Source organism: Grus americana, chromosome 6, assembly GCF_028858705.1.
Source record: "Grus americana isolate bGruAme1 chromosome 6, bGruAme1.mat, whole genome shotgun sequence".
In the NCBI taxonomy this organism is placed as follows: domain Eukaryota; kingdom Metazoa; phylum Chordata; class Aves; order Gruiformes; family Gruidae; genus Grus; species Grus americana.
Genome location: NC_072857.1, coordinates 22,431,782 through 22,449,659, shown reverse-complemented (window position 1 = coordinate 22,449,659; position 17,878 = coordinate 22,431,782). Strand labels below are relative to the sequence as shown.

At 37.1% G+C, this 17,878-nt stretch overlaps 1 protein-coding gene across 14 annotated transcripts in view; it reads right to left on the bottom strand.

Annotated features, from left to right (window-relative positions):
- The window catches only part of UBR3 (ubiquitin protein ligase E3 component n-recognin 3), a 115,762-nt gene continuing 97,884 nt past the window's right edge, over nt 1–17,878 (bottom strand). For all 14 annotated transcript variants that reach the window (XM_054830475.1, XM_054830478.1, XM_054830476.1 and 11 more), the window contains 8 exons: nt 16,447–16,547; nt 10,774–10,898; nt 7,173–7,280; nt 6,585–6,695; nt 5,576–5,752; nt 3,724–3,933; nt 2,116–2,255; nt 1–1,496 (listed from right to left, as the gene is read on the bottom strand). In XM_054830475.1, coding sequence (XP_054686450.1) covers nt 1,379–1,496; nt 2,116–2,255; nt 3,724–3,933; nt 5,576–5,752; nt 6,585–6,695; nt 7,173–7,280; nt 10,774–10,898; nt 16,447–16,547 — 1,090 coding nt within the window. In that variant the 3' untranslated portion in view covers nt 1–1,378. The remainder of the gene's footprint in view (nt 1,497–2,115; nt 2,256–3,723; nt 3,934–5,575; nt 5,753–6,584; nt 6,696–7,172; nt 7,281–10,773; nt 10,899–16,446; nt 16,548–17,878) is intronic.

The following is a 17,878-nucleotide window of genomic DNA, read 5'->3' as shown; positions in this document are numbered from 1 at the left end:
TTTTATCATAAGATGTTTCTATTTTACACATATAAATTTTATTTTACACGCAAGCTATGAAAATCAAAACTACCAGGAAATCCTTGGTACTACTGTATGAAATAGCCAACGAATATCCAACACTTGTGAAAAACATTAGTAGCAATATATTACATACCAGTATTTTAACTATACTGTTTCCTACCTACTTACACTGTGGGGTTTAGCCCAGTCATGCCTGTTCTCTTGAATTTTTTAGCCCTCTAAGCATAAACTGTTTTGGCATTCATCCAATGAGGCTGCACATTCATTGGTTGTTCATCTAGGCTATCTCTGTTGATTTTTTTTTTTTTTCCTTTTTAGGAAACCAAACAGAAAGAACAGTGATTACTCTAAACAAATACAATATAGAGGAACCTCCTGAAATGACAGGAAAGATACAAAATTATGTTTCATTTGCAGAATAGCCTGCGCATTTCCAATTCAATCATTCTGAAACATACATCTGGTTTCAAATTACAAGCAGGCTTATGGTTGTTACACTTGTAACTGGGATCTGCTATGTTGGGCGCCATACAAATTCTCTATATACAGCAATTTCTGTATGTGTTATCACTAACAGTTTGTTCAATGGACATGGAAAAATAATCTCCTTCGTGGAAAAGAAAAAAATAAAAAGAATATGTGTTCTGGATTACATTAAGAACAATAAGATACCTAATTTACAGCTATTTCACTTATTTATGGAGAAAAGAAAAATGAAATACCTGAGAACGCACAAGTTTTCAGTAATGCCTGAAATATTTCAATAGACCTCTCATAAGTGAAATACTCTTTAAAATTCAACTTTCAGATCAATTGTTACCATGCAGTCTCACAATCGTTTCACAAACCCTGTCCAATTACAAACGCGTATCAAGCAAAAACCTCAAACCAACACAAAAAAGGCAAAGAAATTTTATCCAACATATTTAGTAGATGTAGTGGACATATACACTGTTTCAGCAAAAACTGCTAAAAACTCAACTCCATGCAGAGAAAAATAAAAACCTGACAGCTATCCCTGGAGCTGCTAAACAACTGTAAGTAAAATTTGTGCTTCTTAACAATAATGGGCTTTAAAAAACAAAAGAAAAATGGACTACTGAGTGCAATCAGATTGCTCACACCATTCTGAGGATTTAATTGCAAATTATTGTATCATTATTTAGTAGCAACAGCAGCTAATTTTGCAAAAGTTTCACACATTGACAAAGTTCCATTTCCCTTTTATGCCCATACCCCACTTGACCCCAAGCCAAAGAGCTAAACTGCCGTACAATTAAAGCTATTGTCAGTCAAGATGCATTCATTCATGGTAACAGCAATGATACGGTGTGTAGATGCTGCTGCTGCTGATTTACAAGCCATTATAATGTGGCCCCCATCTTTTATTGATATGATCAAAAGTATGAGACACCCACTGCTGCTCAAGCACTTTGTATCTTTCCTTGCATATGTAGAGAGGTTTACCACGCCTGTAGAGAGAAAAAAAAAGTAAACCAAATGGTTAATATGCAAATAAATGGAAAACTGCTTCATTATATAATCAGCACACAATACTCATACAACTTTTCTCCCCAAGGGAAGCGTGCATTTTTATTGGTGAGAGGCTTTTGGTTCTGCTTTAATAAGATAACTGCTGGGACCTCCCTCCTCCCTCTTGGACAGCAGAATCCAGAAAACATCTGTATTCTCAGGCACATGTAGCTTGCAAGCTACCCGCCTTCCCTACATTGGAATCCAGCTGATTAAATAGAGTTTGATTAAATAAAGGCCAAACAATGACTTTTGGGGAGAAGTGTTTCCCAACACAACACTCAGAATTGACCCTCACTGGGAATGGCAACATATGAATCTGTCTGTTGGGTGCCTGGGGTGTATAACTCAGTGGTCATGATTTTTTCCACCTAAAGGTGGTGTAAAGAAAAAAAAGGAAAGAAAACAAGAAAGAAGTCATTCCAACTTGCAGTAAATGGGGATTTTCCACTCAAGGAAGGTAGAGATCTATTATGATGTTATTACATGTATTGCATAACATAAAGTTGATCTACACAGAGGAGGAACAATGAAACACAGTTGTAATGAAAACATTACCTAAGATCTCTGTCTTCTTCACCATGTGCATCCAGATACACAGAGCCCCAAAGGCAGAAACGATGCCCTCGTATGATAATGATTACAGATGCATTAATCAAAAGAAATATTCCTGTCCCAGCTCCACAATTCTGAGAATGCTGTAATATTACGGATGTAGAAAGGGAAAAGTGCAAAGATTCTGTTAGTGTCTGTAAACTTTATAACAAAAAGGATTTAAAAAATAGTAATTAGTTTTGCTTGAAGTAACACACATACATTATTTACTAAGAACCAGTTTGACAAAGTATAGCCCACCCCAAAATTCTCCAAGCAAACTCAAACTCCATGTGTTGTGCTGCCATAACAACACTTGCATACAAAAATGGTTCCCTGCTCAAACAGGGAGGATATTCGTTATCATGTAATAGTAGAATTACCTAACAAAAATGAGCAAAAATATTCTCTACGATATTTTGAATTTGCTGTTGTATAGCAAACTGTATAGCATGACCAAGTATTTTTCATAGATGGCAAGAATAAAACAAAGTATTCAGAAAAACTTAACATTACCTCTTTTACAATAGTCTCTATTGTTAAACATTTGCTTTATCTATCCATGCTCACAGATCTAGTCTATGGCTCTAGTAAAAAATTTGTTTTAATAATTCTTGCTTGTTTCAATGTCATTCATTTCTATGAATGGCATGATCTGTATTAATAGTTTCATTTTAGCAATTAAAAACATGCTCTTCCTATATAGTTTTATAACAATTAGAGGCTATAATCCCATCAACTATAATAAAATGTAATTAATCATATAGTTTTTAAATTTCTTTTTATAAATTTGTTTTCATGAAGCTTGACACCTTAAATATATCTGTTAATTCAGAGTTTTGCCCACCCCTCTTCTTCCCACCAGCATGAGAGAGAAAGTTGAGTTCAAACAATTTCAAAAAGGTCCAAGATCCCTCTGAAATTTCTTTGGGTTTGATTTTATGCCCCATTTGTAAATATCTCCTCAACAAATTCCCCTCATAGTTTTGTAAAGCCCACGTAGTTCCAGCCTTCTACTAACTGTTCTGCGGTAGGAAACGGAACAGCTGTCAAACCAAGCCTTTATCATGGACAGGAAAACAATACCAGATGCTGTCCAACTCAGGTTCCTGAAAGAGCTTACATAGATGCTGCCTAGAAAACTTTACTGCTGAATTAAAGTTGAAGACTTTAAAATGATGCTTATCTAGCTATAGTCTGCAGATCACTAGCAGATGGTCAGGTATATGAGAAAGTACCCACCCGTACATTGATATTCTTATGTATACAGAAAGCAAGGAAACAAACAGAGGAAAATAATATACCAACAATCAGAATGCAGAGACATTTCAGTTGGTTATGAATCAAAACCATGTGTCAACATTACGCACAATGGCTTTGTGAAAGTTTTTCAAACAGGTGAAATAGGCTATAGGCTTAAAAAGGGGAATAAAATTGTTCTCTAGAATCCAGTCTAGGTCCATCTATCAGAAATAAGCACTAAACATTCTTTAAGCATGTTTTGTAAAGAAAACCATCAAAGCTGAGCAATGGAGTTAAAACCTATCCGTAAGTATAAGAATCAATTCTTACCAGCACACATTCACAGTAACTCTGTTGTTTGCAGCATAGTCCTTTCAAGCATACAAAAGTACCGCAAACGAGACAAACAGCAGGATCTTTAGGAACCTTGGTACAAACAGTACAAGTCTTTCTGTGGTAATACTGAAAAATGGTATTATAATTCTCAGGCAGCTGAAGGAGGCGTGGCAAGTCCCACTTAGGCTCCTGGATAAGCAAAGCCTACAAATAAGGTAAGAACAATATATCAGTTCTGCACATTCATTTATGCATTTATATTTTCTAAGAAAAGAGAATACCAAAGAAAGGAAGCATGCAGTTTAAAAATCTCTCGCTGCTTCTGCATTTCACAAATTTAGAAATCAAAAGTCACCTCGCAATAGTCACCTGCCTCTGGTGACACCCTCCCCAACTGTGGTCACATTTCATCTTTTCTAATGGGCACTAGCCTTTTCCCAAGGACGTTTTCTAAATGTGACACTTCTTAAGTGCAAAAATCTTCATAGCTAAACCAAGAGAATTAAGAGCGATGTACACAGAAGACTCCTGCTCACTACACTAAGTTATCTTGGCAACATCACTATACTGCTGCCAAACCCTGGCACTATGAAAGCTGTCTCCTCCTTGCTAAAATTTAGATTAAAACTTTCAAAAACAGAACTGAAGTTAGGCTCCGTAAATGATATTTGAAGGCATCAGCCTGACTTTCAAAACTGTGTTGCATACACAAATGTTGAGGCCATTAAGAACTTAGCAGTACTCACAAATTTTTGATAAGACAGGCACTACCTAAATACCGGTTTCAAAGCCCAATTCTTCTCTTTTGCTCTGGGTAGAGGTGTTTGGGTTTTTTTGGTTAGGTTTTTTTGTTTGTTTTGTTTTTTAAGACAGTAACGTGTTTTCCTTCAGCCTACTCATTTTTACTGGGTTTATAATTGATGAGCATAGGGGTCAGATGGGATCCTTCTTGCAAGGTGTAATGTTTTTGAAAAGTGCATGACCTGAAAACCTAACTTGAAAAAAAAAACCCCAAAAAACAGAAAAAGAAAAAAAAAAAGGAAAATTGCATTTGTATGCGGTTCCTTTTCAACCACGGGAAGAACGCTATCAGTTTCACTGCAATCCCTCTCAAATGCCTATCAGATTGGAAGCAACTGTATTTTGGAATTAATCTGAGTATCCAAACTTTCATTCACAATAGCCTAATTCATGCCTGAAAACATGCAAAGGCAGGTGCGGATCATGTTGCAGAGTGAAGAATGCACCTGGCTTGCCTCTGACACCATAAACTTAGGAGAGGGGGGCTGGAATTGTTGAGATGCAGCTTCTTCATAAAAACAATGCAATAATGTTGAAACATTTCCATTTCACAATTGATACTCCAATTGCACTGATTTGAGTCTTGGTATTGTTTCTTTAACCTTAAGAGAAGATGCAGCATCTTTTATCAGTCAACTACTAAACAGCTTTTATCCTTTTGATCTTTTTCAGTGTTGCAACTGAAGATGCTCAGAAATATCAATAATGTCTAACAGGCAAGAAAAACTTCTGATAAGTATTTTCTTAAAAGACAAGTCTCTGTTACATGCCCTTGATAGGATACAGGTACAGAAGATATAGGTACACTTAGTATCATCTAACCATAGCATTTTTATTTTCTGTCTCCAGCAATCATATAAAAGCCAGATAGGTTTTTAACCAATCCAACTCACATTCACTAACTAATATCTCTGATCACAATTTCTCTCTGATTTACAAGTCAGGTTCTCAGACGTGGTTTTTTATGTATGTGCACAGTGAATCAAGCAATAAATAGCTGCTTCCGCATCAGGAATATTCTGAAAGAAGTAATTTTGCTACATACCTTTACTTGATCTGGATGTCTATCTGCAAATGAAGCCAATTCTGAGCACCACTGTGATATCATGTCAAATGCTGGCACAGGCCAATCGAGACAAGAGGCACTGGTGAACTGATGAGCTGACTGAAAAGATGGTAATAGACCTAGGCAGCTTGCAAGAACTGTGAATTCTTCGTCTTCCTTTTAGGTATGAAACAGAGACGTTTAGATTAATACCTACACTCTGAATTTTTAAACAGTTCATTAAAAATTTATCTATTCCAATAACAACAGTAAAGACATTCTAGTACAATGATGCTAATAGTCATGTTTAGAGACACAGAAAAGCTTCCATTGTTTCCAGATTACCTCAAACCAGATTCTCAAAATACAAGAAAACTGGTCAGAATAAAAAACCCCAAACACACACAAACTCCAAAACCTACACAAAACCACAAATCAAAAAAAGACAAACAAAAAAAAGAAAACCCCAAACTCCCCAATAATTTTCTTCCTGTTTAGCACCCAGCTGGCTTGTAGCTGGTTTAGAGATGACACGGTTTTGAGGCAAGGAATCGAGGGAGCTGACCTGCAGCAAACTCTGCTGAAATCGGTCATGGAACTTAAACGTAATTGTCTGCTGATGCAACGTCTCTCAGAATAAAATCCAGGTATTAACAGGCATTAAGCAAAATCAGGACTGAATTCCAGTCTGTGTGGAAGTTATGCCATCTCTGCAAATGCCAGACAAGTTTTAGAAGTATGTTGGTATTTTATAAGACAGGCACCTACGACCTGATAAAATAAGCATATATTAGCTAAATTTTAAGAATATAGTACCATTTTTCAGGGAAACTTCCTTGAAAACAAACTTATAGAAGACAAAAAATGCTGCAGAGCAATGCTATAAAATATGGTTAAAAAAAAATCTAAGGATAGAAAATGCATACCATGAAAAAGACACCTTAAAAGTCTTAATTTTTCATCTCTAGCTTTTAAATGGAAACATTTGAGTGTGCCCCTCAGCCTGTACCTGGCAACTAGGTAAATCCCCTCCAAAAAGATGGTGCTGAAGAAGGCTTGTGATCCTGAGGAAAGGCAGGCAGAACTGCTGCAGATAGCACTCTACAGAATCAGGATTTACCTACGGGAGAAGGAAGCAATTACTAAATTCTGCCCCAGAGAAGTTGTCTTCTATATAAGGAACTCCAATATGAAACAAATGTTTTTAAGCACGTTATACAAACCACTGCATCAAACATACATTGCAAAGGCCAGCATTTCACTAATAAACTGAAAGAACTCCGTGGGTTTTCTTTCCCCCTTGACAAATGTTTTTTCTACTTAAATATTCAGCTTTCCAAGTTTCTGAAAGGTCTTTCATACATATGATTAAAAACCACCATTACAAGAAATATTTGTCAATAATTTTCTCAACACTGCAATGGCCATATACGATATTAGTAAAAGAAAGATTTGCGCAGGCAAACTGTCCCGAAGGTATGTGCTTTGATCTAGAAAATGAGTTGTACTGCAGTCTTTAGCAAGATCAGGCCGAAAAACTTAAATAAGAGACAGAAAGGGGACATGCTGGATAAATTCTCAAGACATTTGCCAATACCACTGTTAATTCTTCAGTCTCTCCTCCTTCATATATCTTCCCCTTAGACAGCTCACTAATCACATGGCCCAGCAATACTTCCCAAGATTTTTCTCCACTGGATGTATTCTGCAAATAAGAAGGAAAGAAATCCAAAATGCACAGGTCATGAAAAGAGAAAACTGTCCCGTAAAAGTAACAGTGAAGTACATTTCCTTTCGGTCAACATATGAATTTTGACCTACAAAGACACGCATTGTTTAAAAAAAAAAAAAATTCTACAGAAGGGAAATGCATTTAGCATATAGGGTGAAAGGTGAATTGCCACTTCAATTACGTATGTTTTAAACTGAGTGTTATATGAAAACACTTTTATAATGTTGAATTTCCCACGGGTTTTTTTTCCCGTGAGTATAAAAATGCTTACTGTAAAATTAGGAAGAATCACTTTATGGATACATCATGTTTTGACAGAATTTGAATTCTAATGCTATTAATTAAAAAAAAAAGTAATTTCCTGAAAGTAGATTAGAAGTAATTTTCTAGAATGTACCAACCAGAATGAGTTACAAACCACTTGCTATGTATTTTAAGCATATGTCACAGCATTTACATATAAGGGCAACAATTACAGAAAGCCATCAGAAATAGAAAGCAGTATTCCCATATTTTTCTTCTAAGTCATAATAAATTCTACCCAGGAAAAACAAGATTGGATGTGAATTTTGAGCTCTGTTAACACATCATCAACATAACAAACAGTGAGGGAGTGGAACGTTACTGGGATTCTTTAAAAAATTCCAACACAACTAGATGAGATTAAATATTTAAAGTGTATTTAATTTGTCAGTTGGTTTCTTTATTGCATTTTGACATCAATTATTATTGTTAATTTTAGATGGGGTCTTCACCTTTCAGCATGGGCAAGGCATACTTGCTGTTTATGCTCATAGTCTAAGAAGCAGAAGGCAACACGTATTTAAATTGGCAGTTAGGACAAAACTTCCATCTACATTGTTCCTGGAAGTTTACTCCACAGGCATTTACAGTGTGCTTCTTATGACACCATAAGGCACGCTTTGCAAAGATAATGAGAATGAAGTTGGGAATCAAAAGTAGAATATCCACCTCTCAGCCCTGCTGAGAAAAATTAAACCCTTAATATTGTTTGATCACTAGGCAAAAATGTAGGGGAAAGACTTCAGCTCATGTTTAATGTCTGGAATACCAAAATGAAATAGATTCACTTGGCATTATGCACAGACAAAAGTTAAGTAAGGTGTGATCTGTGTCGTTATCCTGGGATCAAAATGTCAATATTATCAGCACAGTGAAAAAGCCAGCCTGAACCATACATTTTAAACCATTTGGGCCTCAAGAAACTTTAAAGAACGAACTTGGATTCGTAAACTAAAAACCAACTTCCCTTGTGACGTGCACAGGAAGAGAATTCATCTGGGGACTATGGCTAGGCTCAAGAAGAGGAGGGCTGCTTTGCAAAGGGCTGGGAGGGAGGAACCAGGAGCAGTGCGATTACCACTGGCCGGCCCTCAGTGCTCAGGGGTCTCTTGCACACACACAGTGTCCAGACAGCAACGTTATGCAGGAGGAAGAGCTGGAAACTGGAAAGACACCTGGGGAAGGGCAAACTTGCGTGCGGGAGTTTTGCAAAGCCTCTGCACTTGGGTGGATTATCATTGGGGTGGGATGGAAGCCAAGAAGGCAGTAAATGTAGGAGTCCCTGAAGGCCTGAGGATCACGCAGAGATCACCCTCAGCACATACTGCCAAGGTGCTGTCAGAACTTGGACCTCTGTACACAGATGATCTACACAAGACAGACAGGAGGAAGGAGGAGGATGTTTTCAAGGGAGCAAGATGCTGTCAGTACAGCACATATGCAGCAGTGGGGAGCAGTGTTCATATCTACCTCCTACCTCTCTGCTTTCCCACTTGGAAAACTGCCAGCCTTCAATGGGCTTCTCACAGGAGAAAAGTCAAAATTCTCAAACTGACAGAAGTTAATCTGTTATTTAAATTAGACTAAATCACAACATCCATTCACAGTAACATACTGTTTAATGTGCTACTATTTCCCACTCGGCCTTATCATCCAGCAAAGACAAGCACACTAGTGAAAATACCACTAAAACGGACCATCTTTAGCATCAAGAGAGATGGCTACTTCATAAAGCCATTATCTATGTCATTATCATAATTTGCAAGCCTTGAGTACAAAGTGCTTTATGTAAAGCAAATGCTTTCACATGCTTCTATAAGAAAACATCTTAGTATTAATAGGTAGCAAGCCCACCACATGCCCTAAGTCTATTTTCATGCAATAAAATCTCTCACTGTAGACAGAAAATTAAGCATTGTCAATATATGTTCAGATAAACTCCAACTTCTGCTACTAACAAAAAGACTATGAAAGAATATAAGCTGGTAGCACTTTAATCTATTTATATGCTTTCTACCACAAAATTGAAACTGCAGAATTATCTCTCACTTGGAAATCACTTAAGTAAACAGAAAAATGGAAAAAACCCCTCACCAGCAACAATCTGAAGCAAACGTTCTTGAAATTCTAAGAAAATGACAATATATTGAAAAAAAAAAAAAAGGGGTGGAAAGGGAGTAAACAAAATGTAGTACTGGCCAGTGATCTCAAATGCTTAATGCAAGTCCAGAAAAAAAACCCCAACCCTGCATAGTAGCAGTTTGGCCAGCAGATAATTTGTCTTTACTATCTTGGAGCTGTGACTGACCAGTATTACAAATCTAACCTGTATGTGAAAAGCAGGTCGTGCTTCTCAGTGTGCGTTCCATTTTACGGCCAACATAATCTAGGGCCCAGCTGTTGTATAAAGGGGTGTTCCTCCTCCCATTTCCTCTCCTGGCCCCAACACTTCTATCCTTTCCCTTGGTCTGGCACTGGCACTCTTCTGACCTTCTGGGGAATCAATCCGTGAAGGATTAAATGAATGCAGTGCTGGCAACTGTGTCTGTCTTTTGGTGGGAACTGGCATTCAATCAGCTGAACTGAAATAGCAAGGTGCACCTTCACTTTACTTGTAAATACTACCAAACTGCAAGGCAACGATAGCGAAGTATCTATCTACCTGCCTAGCCTACAAATTTCCTTCTCTGCCTCTTCATCACAGGAACACTCTAGACAATTAAATATTGAGAGAAATTTATATGGCTAGCCAGAGATAGCACGAACAAATAAGAAAAAGACAGGTTGTTTTCCCCACCAACAAGCTCGCCTGCTTTCCCCGTAAAGGACAGCATCAGACCAACCCATGGTTTATCTACAAAGGCTTCAATTTCACAGCAAGGAAAACTGCAGTTACTCCATACCATTGCAACAAACTCAAGACTGAAACTGTAGAGATACAGCCTCAAATCTGAGGCTCAGTTCTGGAATTAGATAGTCATTGTGAAGCTTTTAAGTCTCATCACATACCAAAACCTGCAAAAAAATTGCACAAGCAGAAACAAAATACTGGATTTTTGTGAAGCAGAAGCAAATTTTTATATGCAAAGCAGAAGTATCTGTTACATTCCTAGCAGAAAATACATAAGCAAAATTTCATAAATGTTTTAATAAATTAACCAACCTTTTTGAGAACTCCTGACTCTTTCCATGCCATCCTATCTTCAGCACTGCATTTAACAGAAAGTGCTGCCAAGGCTTGAGTATACAATAAAGTGAACAGCACTTTTATAATGCAGGTGAAGTGTTCTGTAAAACAAAGTCAGTCATTTTAAACACTTGATATTTTTAGCAATTATACTGATTACAGAGTCTCTAGTTATGGAAATGATGCTTCTCAAATGAAAAGCAAGCTCTATACAAAAAGTTCAAACCCCCAGAACATACAAACCAACTTAAATCTATTTATTGGCTTTCAAAAATTACTTGGCAGCCACAATAAACTGAACAAGTACAGGGCAAGTAATTTTCCACTGCTCTCCATATGTTCATCTTAATCCTGATCAGCAGCAACTTCCTCCTAGGGACCTGGGGATATTACTACATTCTCTGTTGTCCAAACATTACATCAAGTTAAGCTACTGATTACTGATACCTACAACTAATTGGGTGCTGTGGATGTAAGCAAATGCATATCCTACCATCTCTTCTGGCAATGATTAAACCATCTGGGGTAAGCTACATTCATACAAATACTGGAAAAGTTAAGTTCCCAAGGAAATCAGTGCAAAAAGGACATTTAGCACACTTCAGTTTCTATCCCTTCACTTCCAGCTATGGATCCAGCCGTACAAGACTTCCTGCAAATCACTCTTCAGCGAGTACCTATTTACTGGACCTCATGTGAATACAGGAGGAGGACAAAAGACAGACTGTCCTTTTAGAACTTACCTTCTTTTGAAAGATCTTTATTTGTTTACAGTTTTTCTTAATATTTAAAGGATTATCATCTCCTACATATAGGCTGCAGGAGAAAGGCTTTGAAATCTTTTTGGGGAAGCTAGCAACAGAGGCAAAATAAGACTTCCTAAAACTGGAACAGGAAAAAAGGTGAATGTGATCATTCTCTGAAATGATATGGTAGCAGTCCTTTTTTCTCTTTTTACTTCAGGTTGTATTTCCCATGCCAAATAATTGGATTTTTTTAAAATCTGGGCAGATCAAAGAAGTTTCTGTCATCACTTACACCATTCCTTAAGCACAAACATAACTATAATACGTACCTAAAACAATCTATACAAAAATGAGGGTTTTAAAAAGTCTTCTCAGGCTTTGATGTGAAACAAAACAATTTTATTTACATAAGCACCTCACAAAAACTGGGTTAAATTCATTCTTTCTTCCCAAAGGATTTAAACAAGCTTTGTATGTGAAAATAAAAAGGAGGTAAGGGAGGTGAAACTCCTTGCTTCTCCTTTCTTGTATCTAATATCAAACCCCAGCACTGGGTTCTAAAACACACACAGCCAGGACTTGAGCACATAATTAAATTCGTGAAATAACAATTGCTTTTGTATGTTACAGATGCTTACAAATCAATGTAGACATGGATTCTGAAACTTTTTAATGTCACTGAGTATATACAATAAGCACAATTTAAGCACCTAAACGATGATCTGTAGCTACATAATTAAAAGTGTACTTTTTTCTGTATTATCTCCCCATAGAGCTTATGCTAAACATGACACTGCTATCCATCATCTCTCTCCTTCTAAAGCAGGTAGCATTATAATGATTTCTCCTCTCCACATGCTTTTATGTTCCTATTTTTAAAACTTTTTTAAACAAAACTTTTTGGAACCAAATTACTTCACAGCATCCCATCCCATGATACGCATTAAATAAACCCCCTTAAAAATAAAGTTTATACAGGAAACACTTCTAGAACTCTAATTTTACCATTAGCGCAAGAAATGTGCAGATGAGTAAGTGTATTACTAACAATATACATCTTTTAATTTCAAGATCAAATTAGGTGATATATGCTGGCAGGCGGTGACTGCAGAAAGAATCCACAAAACCAACCATATGCAAAATAAAGGACTTAAGACCTTTTTGAGTTAATTTAGAAGGGCATCTTTATATAAATAACCTTTGAAAATATTCTTCTTGATCTAAAACTTGAACAGTTATTTGAAAACACAACTTCAGAACAAAGGAAGACAGCACTGAACCTCAGATAATCCATGAAAGGTATATTAAAAGTTTCAGGATACAGATAAATATTTCAGCTTCCACACTGAAACTGGATACTATTCAAGTTGATTATGTTCATTGTATATTTAGTCAAGATCCTTATCCAATCATTAAAGTGCTAGTGTTCACCTGAGTGCTGCTTGCTGTACTTTTGTTGCATGTCATTGAAACTTTATAGAAAAAGAATGTGTGTCAGAATATCCAGGTCAGATTCTTCAGGATCTGGGCCATATTAGAATTGCAACCAAAAAGGGGCTGAATTTAGGTGTTACACACCAGAGAAGAAAACCTTTTCCACAGGCCACAGAGGTTGGGTTAAACTCTTAACACCAGCTTCCAAGTTGGAGCACATCCACGACTTCTGGATCACACATCTCTTAGAAGTGGCACTGAGGCGTATGTTAGAGCAATGCCAGGCTGTGTAACAGCGTGCTGGCTAACACCCGTGCTGCTGCATGACCCTTCTTGCACACGTGGCACCAAGCACAATGCCACTGCTGGCCACTTGACCATCAACTCTATGCACCTACTAGCCTCAGGCTCATGCCTGCTCAACCAGACCCCAGGTTTTAAATACTTTGCAACAGTATGGTATTTTTTACATTCAAAGGAAAGCAGAAACTGAAATCACTGGAAGCCACGAGCACTCTGTACTTCTAGAAATCTGGTCACAGGGGTCTCAAGTCAGGTATTAAATTTTTTTACAAGTGATGATATGGAAGAAGAATGTCCAATTTGAATTAAATTACTTGTTCAGTATATAAAAATTGCATTCAATTTACAAGGACAGATTTAAATTTTGTCAACCACTGTCTCCATTTCTGTATTACCTTTCTTCATATGCAACACCTTTTTCTACTTCTGTAAGAAAGGAGTTAGAGGTTCTAGAAATGAAATCCTCATTTTCTACAGAGTCTCAATTCACACCACCATGACCACTGTCCATCCTCTGCACAACCGTCACAGAATTAAACTAGAAAGTCTTATGTGGATTATTATGTATTTAGTCTTGCACAATTTCAAAATGCTGAGCATATGAAGCCTATAAAAGCTCTGCCCATGTTCTAGTGTCAAACAAACAAATTCACAAATGGGTTTAGCCTCTTGAACGCAGTGTTTATTTTGCTGGTTATAGTACACAGGAAGTACATGCTATCTTCCTCATATCCCTTCTCTGTAAATTGGTAAGTGCTTGTAAATGCTCTGACCTCCACCACAAAGTTTCTCCCGTAAGAAAAGGGGAAAAAAAAAAAAAAAGAAAAAAAAGAATTAATTTGTGGTGTTCTTTCTTTGTGATGGGTTCAGATCAATTTCCCTCTCTGAATCAAGAGGCTGAATAGTAATGACATTTTTATTGCTTTAATCGATGTTGGATTGAAGAAGATAGCAACCCCCATCCAACAGTTAATAGGGTAGTTAATGCAATTCCTAGTGCTGTATCTGAAGGGCAAGAGATGAAGTTTGGGTCCTCCTTACAGAGCGCTCAGTATTTTTAAAAAAAAACTCCGTAAACAAGAAGGATTTTGAGTACAAACATGAAGAAGATTTAATACTTGATAAACAGTTTTAGCTTCCTGTAAGGACACGAACATGGTTACTCTGAACACATCAACATACCTAATAAATGATACTGCAAAACCAGTACCTTTACAGGAGTGTCCATGCTGAAAGAGGAAGAAAATCTTTCATGGATTCTAAACCTTACAGACTCCTCCTTCATTATTAGTGTGCTAACACATTACGACATCATTCTGCACCAGACTGCACCACTACCTCTTCTGCAATGTAGCTAAGTCTACTGTTGAAGGAATATACTGGAAATATCTCTCGATGCACACGGACATCAACCTTCTGTCTGCACACCAGCATCCAGCCGAGCCCACAGCTCCCACGTCCCACAGTCATGCTGATGCAGCACAGAAAGTTCAGGAAGCAGTAAGGCTGTTCCCCTGTCACTGATCTGCCATGGGATCCTGCACAAGCCATTGTACCTTTTCATGCCCCTGCTCTCTACCAAGAATTAATGATAGCAAATTCAACTCTGTGACCTACGCACCCATTAAAAAAGTTCTAAATAAATTTGATATTACCCATTGTCCTGAGGCGTACAACGGAGTTCAGAAAAAAGAATCATAGAAGACTTTCTTCGTATTCTGCCTAACCATTTTGATGAAGCAAAAATTAGAAAGATAAATGGCAATTTATTTCCAATTTAATGCTTCATAGATTTGAAGTGGTTAACATTCATAATCTTCCTGCCACTTGCCATTTCCCTTTCAACTGCAACACACACTAAACCTAAAAGCAAAGGCAAAACATACTGCTGATATGTGGTATTTCATAGAATTGTTCGCAGGATGCCTTACTATTAATTGAATGTTTTGTTTGCTAGGACAAGGTGTACTTCCATAAATGGTGTTTTTCAGTGCTTAAATATAAACTACAAAGACCACTGTTTGTACTTTGACTTCACCACTCCTTTCCCGGTGTTTCAAAAGTTAGTCTTGTTAAACTTTTGTTTACTGCTTTTATTAAGTTCTTCCAGTAAAAGTTAAGTTAAACTGTAGCAGAAAAAAAAAAGTATATTTTTGAGAATAGGCTTCCTATTAAAAAATATTTTATTCTCCTGGTATTTTCATATGCTAATAATCTATTGGACATACTTAATCCATAAACATGTACACTGAATCGAAAAAACACAACCTACAATGTTAACAGATACACACAGAGTCACTTGAGCTGAACTTGAACATTCAATAGTGATGACTGAACAACTCTTAGGTGGAAACAGAGTTCTACTATACTTTGTACATTAGGTGTATGGATCAAGAATGGAACAGTCCCTGTATTTACCTATTTACAAATTACCAAAACTCAGGAGGTATCAAAATTGCCACACAGACCCCAAAGCAGGTACTCTGTTCATTGTCAGTGAAGTAGTAAGATGATACTTGTTTGTCTGTTCTTTTAAAATGAAGGTAGAGCTATAATTAAGCCAGAGACCAGAGGGTCTGAACTACCCCTGTCTTCTGGAGCATATGCTATTAGCCAGATGGATCAGGTTCAGCTCTTCCTTTTATATAGAAAAAGAAATTTAGGTTTTAAAACAGTTTTGATTTTAGTCATGAAAAATTTACTTCTTAAATATCTATTTAGTATTTATTCCAAATTATACTATATGCTGTCTCTGTTGAAGTTGCTGCATTACAGCAATTATCATCTTCATATATGACCTCCTATTATGTAAGACTGCTGCAATTTAAACTCTGAAATTCAAACTAAATTGCAATCTTTCACCCTTAGGCACTCAGTTCAACTTGAAGTATTGAGCTGCCCCTCTAAGCAAAAAGAACTTAATAGTTTTTGCTCAGCTCTTGTATCTTTACTGAATAGGCTGACTGATAAGGTGAGAAGACAGGGGACACTGATAAGCCTGTCAACTCACACAAAAAATTTCTGTTCAATGCCACCTTTGGTAGATAAGGCAGAAACATTATTTTAGAATACACAGTAGACAAGTTACGATTTATCATCCTGGAAATCACCATGAATGCAGCCTCATATGCATAACCATCTAAACATACATATTTTTCCAACATACCTTTGTGCAATGGTTGAGGCATGGTTAAAATCTGGATAAGCAAAAGGGATGAGACATCTCTGTAGAGCACAGGAACTTCTGGCAGCTCTTCGCTTAGCAGCCTGGAAAGAAAACCCAAAGAATATCACTTCTGATACTATAAACCCATTTTTTATTTTCATATTTTTTTTTGCATTTTATTTTAAATAGTGTTACATTTGATATCAAGCTTACAGAAGCCAAATACCTGACAATTTGCTAACTGATCTCAATTTTAAAACCTAATGAATTGTAACGTTACCTAGTGTTAGTAATGGATTGTAATAACTCAGGAGAAAGTTACCATTTGGGTATCTGATTCTTGTTAAAGTATTTTAAAACCTTCCAAAACTGCCCGAACTAGTTATTTCTATGTATGGACTCAAGGAACATTCAGTATTTGACTTTTAGAGCTTACATTCTAAAATAAGAAAACATACTGCATAGTAACATAGTAATATAATTGGTTTTCAAAGCATGGCATTTCACAAGTATACACATATCCATGCTGTAACAACAACAAATCCTCAAGTTACATTAATGTTACAGGGATTGCTCCTACTGGAAAACACCGAGACCTTAGACAAGGTATTGCTTTCCCTTATGTAAGGAAATGAAGACTCAAGCAGCCATCACAGGTAGGATTATGCAATCTCACACAGACCTTGTATTAAAACCCCCACGTGGCTAGAAGGACAGCAAATAAGCATGTAAAGAGATACCGCAAACTTTTTAACTATTCGGATTCACTGAATGACATAACATCACCTTGTAGTCTTATACTTAAAAGCAGAATATGTTTGCAGATAGGAGGTAGATTTTTCTAGCTCTCTGTAGCAATATCCAACAACATTCTGTAGGTTCAACAGCTGAGTCAAAATGGTGAAAGAAAATAATTCTCCTCTCTTGAATTGTTATGGAGTGTGAAGGATATCTCAAGCAGGAGCAGCTGGTACAATGTGATTTGCATCCTGCATTGTCACCCTTCCCCTTCTGCAACACGCACAGAAGAAAGTGCTGGTTGGGTTCCTATTCCCAAACAGTGGTGGTGCTAGCTGGTTGGTTGTTGAGTGCCAGCAGAGTAACTGAGGAGGAGAGGTTTGTTTGAGATATTTATCTGTGCCATGTGATTGAAATGCTGTCCTTCTGGAAGGGCATTTTCTTTTTATTGCTCCTTAGGCTTTTTCATCTTTTCTCCTCCTCTTTTGTCATTCTTCTCACTGGTCAGAAACTGCAGGAAAAAACAATTCTCCCTCTGCCTGGTAGAAGCCTCCCTTATTTAGGGCAGCTATAGGCCGCTACATCCTCCATAAAAACCACCCGAGGCTGTTGGGAAATTAAAATACATCCACCTGCTAGTTTCAAGGTTAGCTTCATGCTTTGCTCCATCTTAGCTGTCCTGCAGGTAAACCAC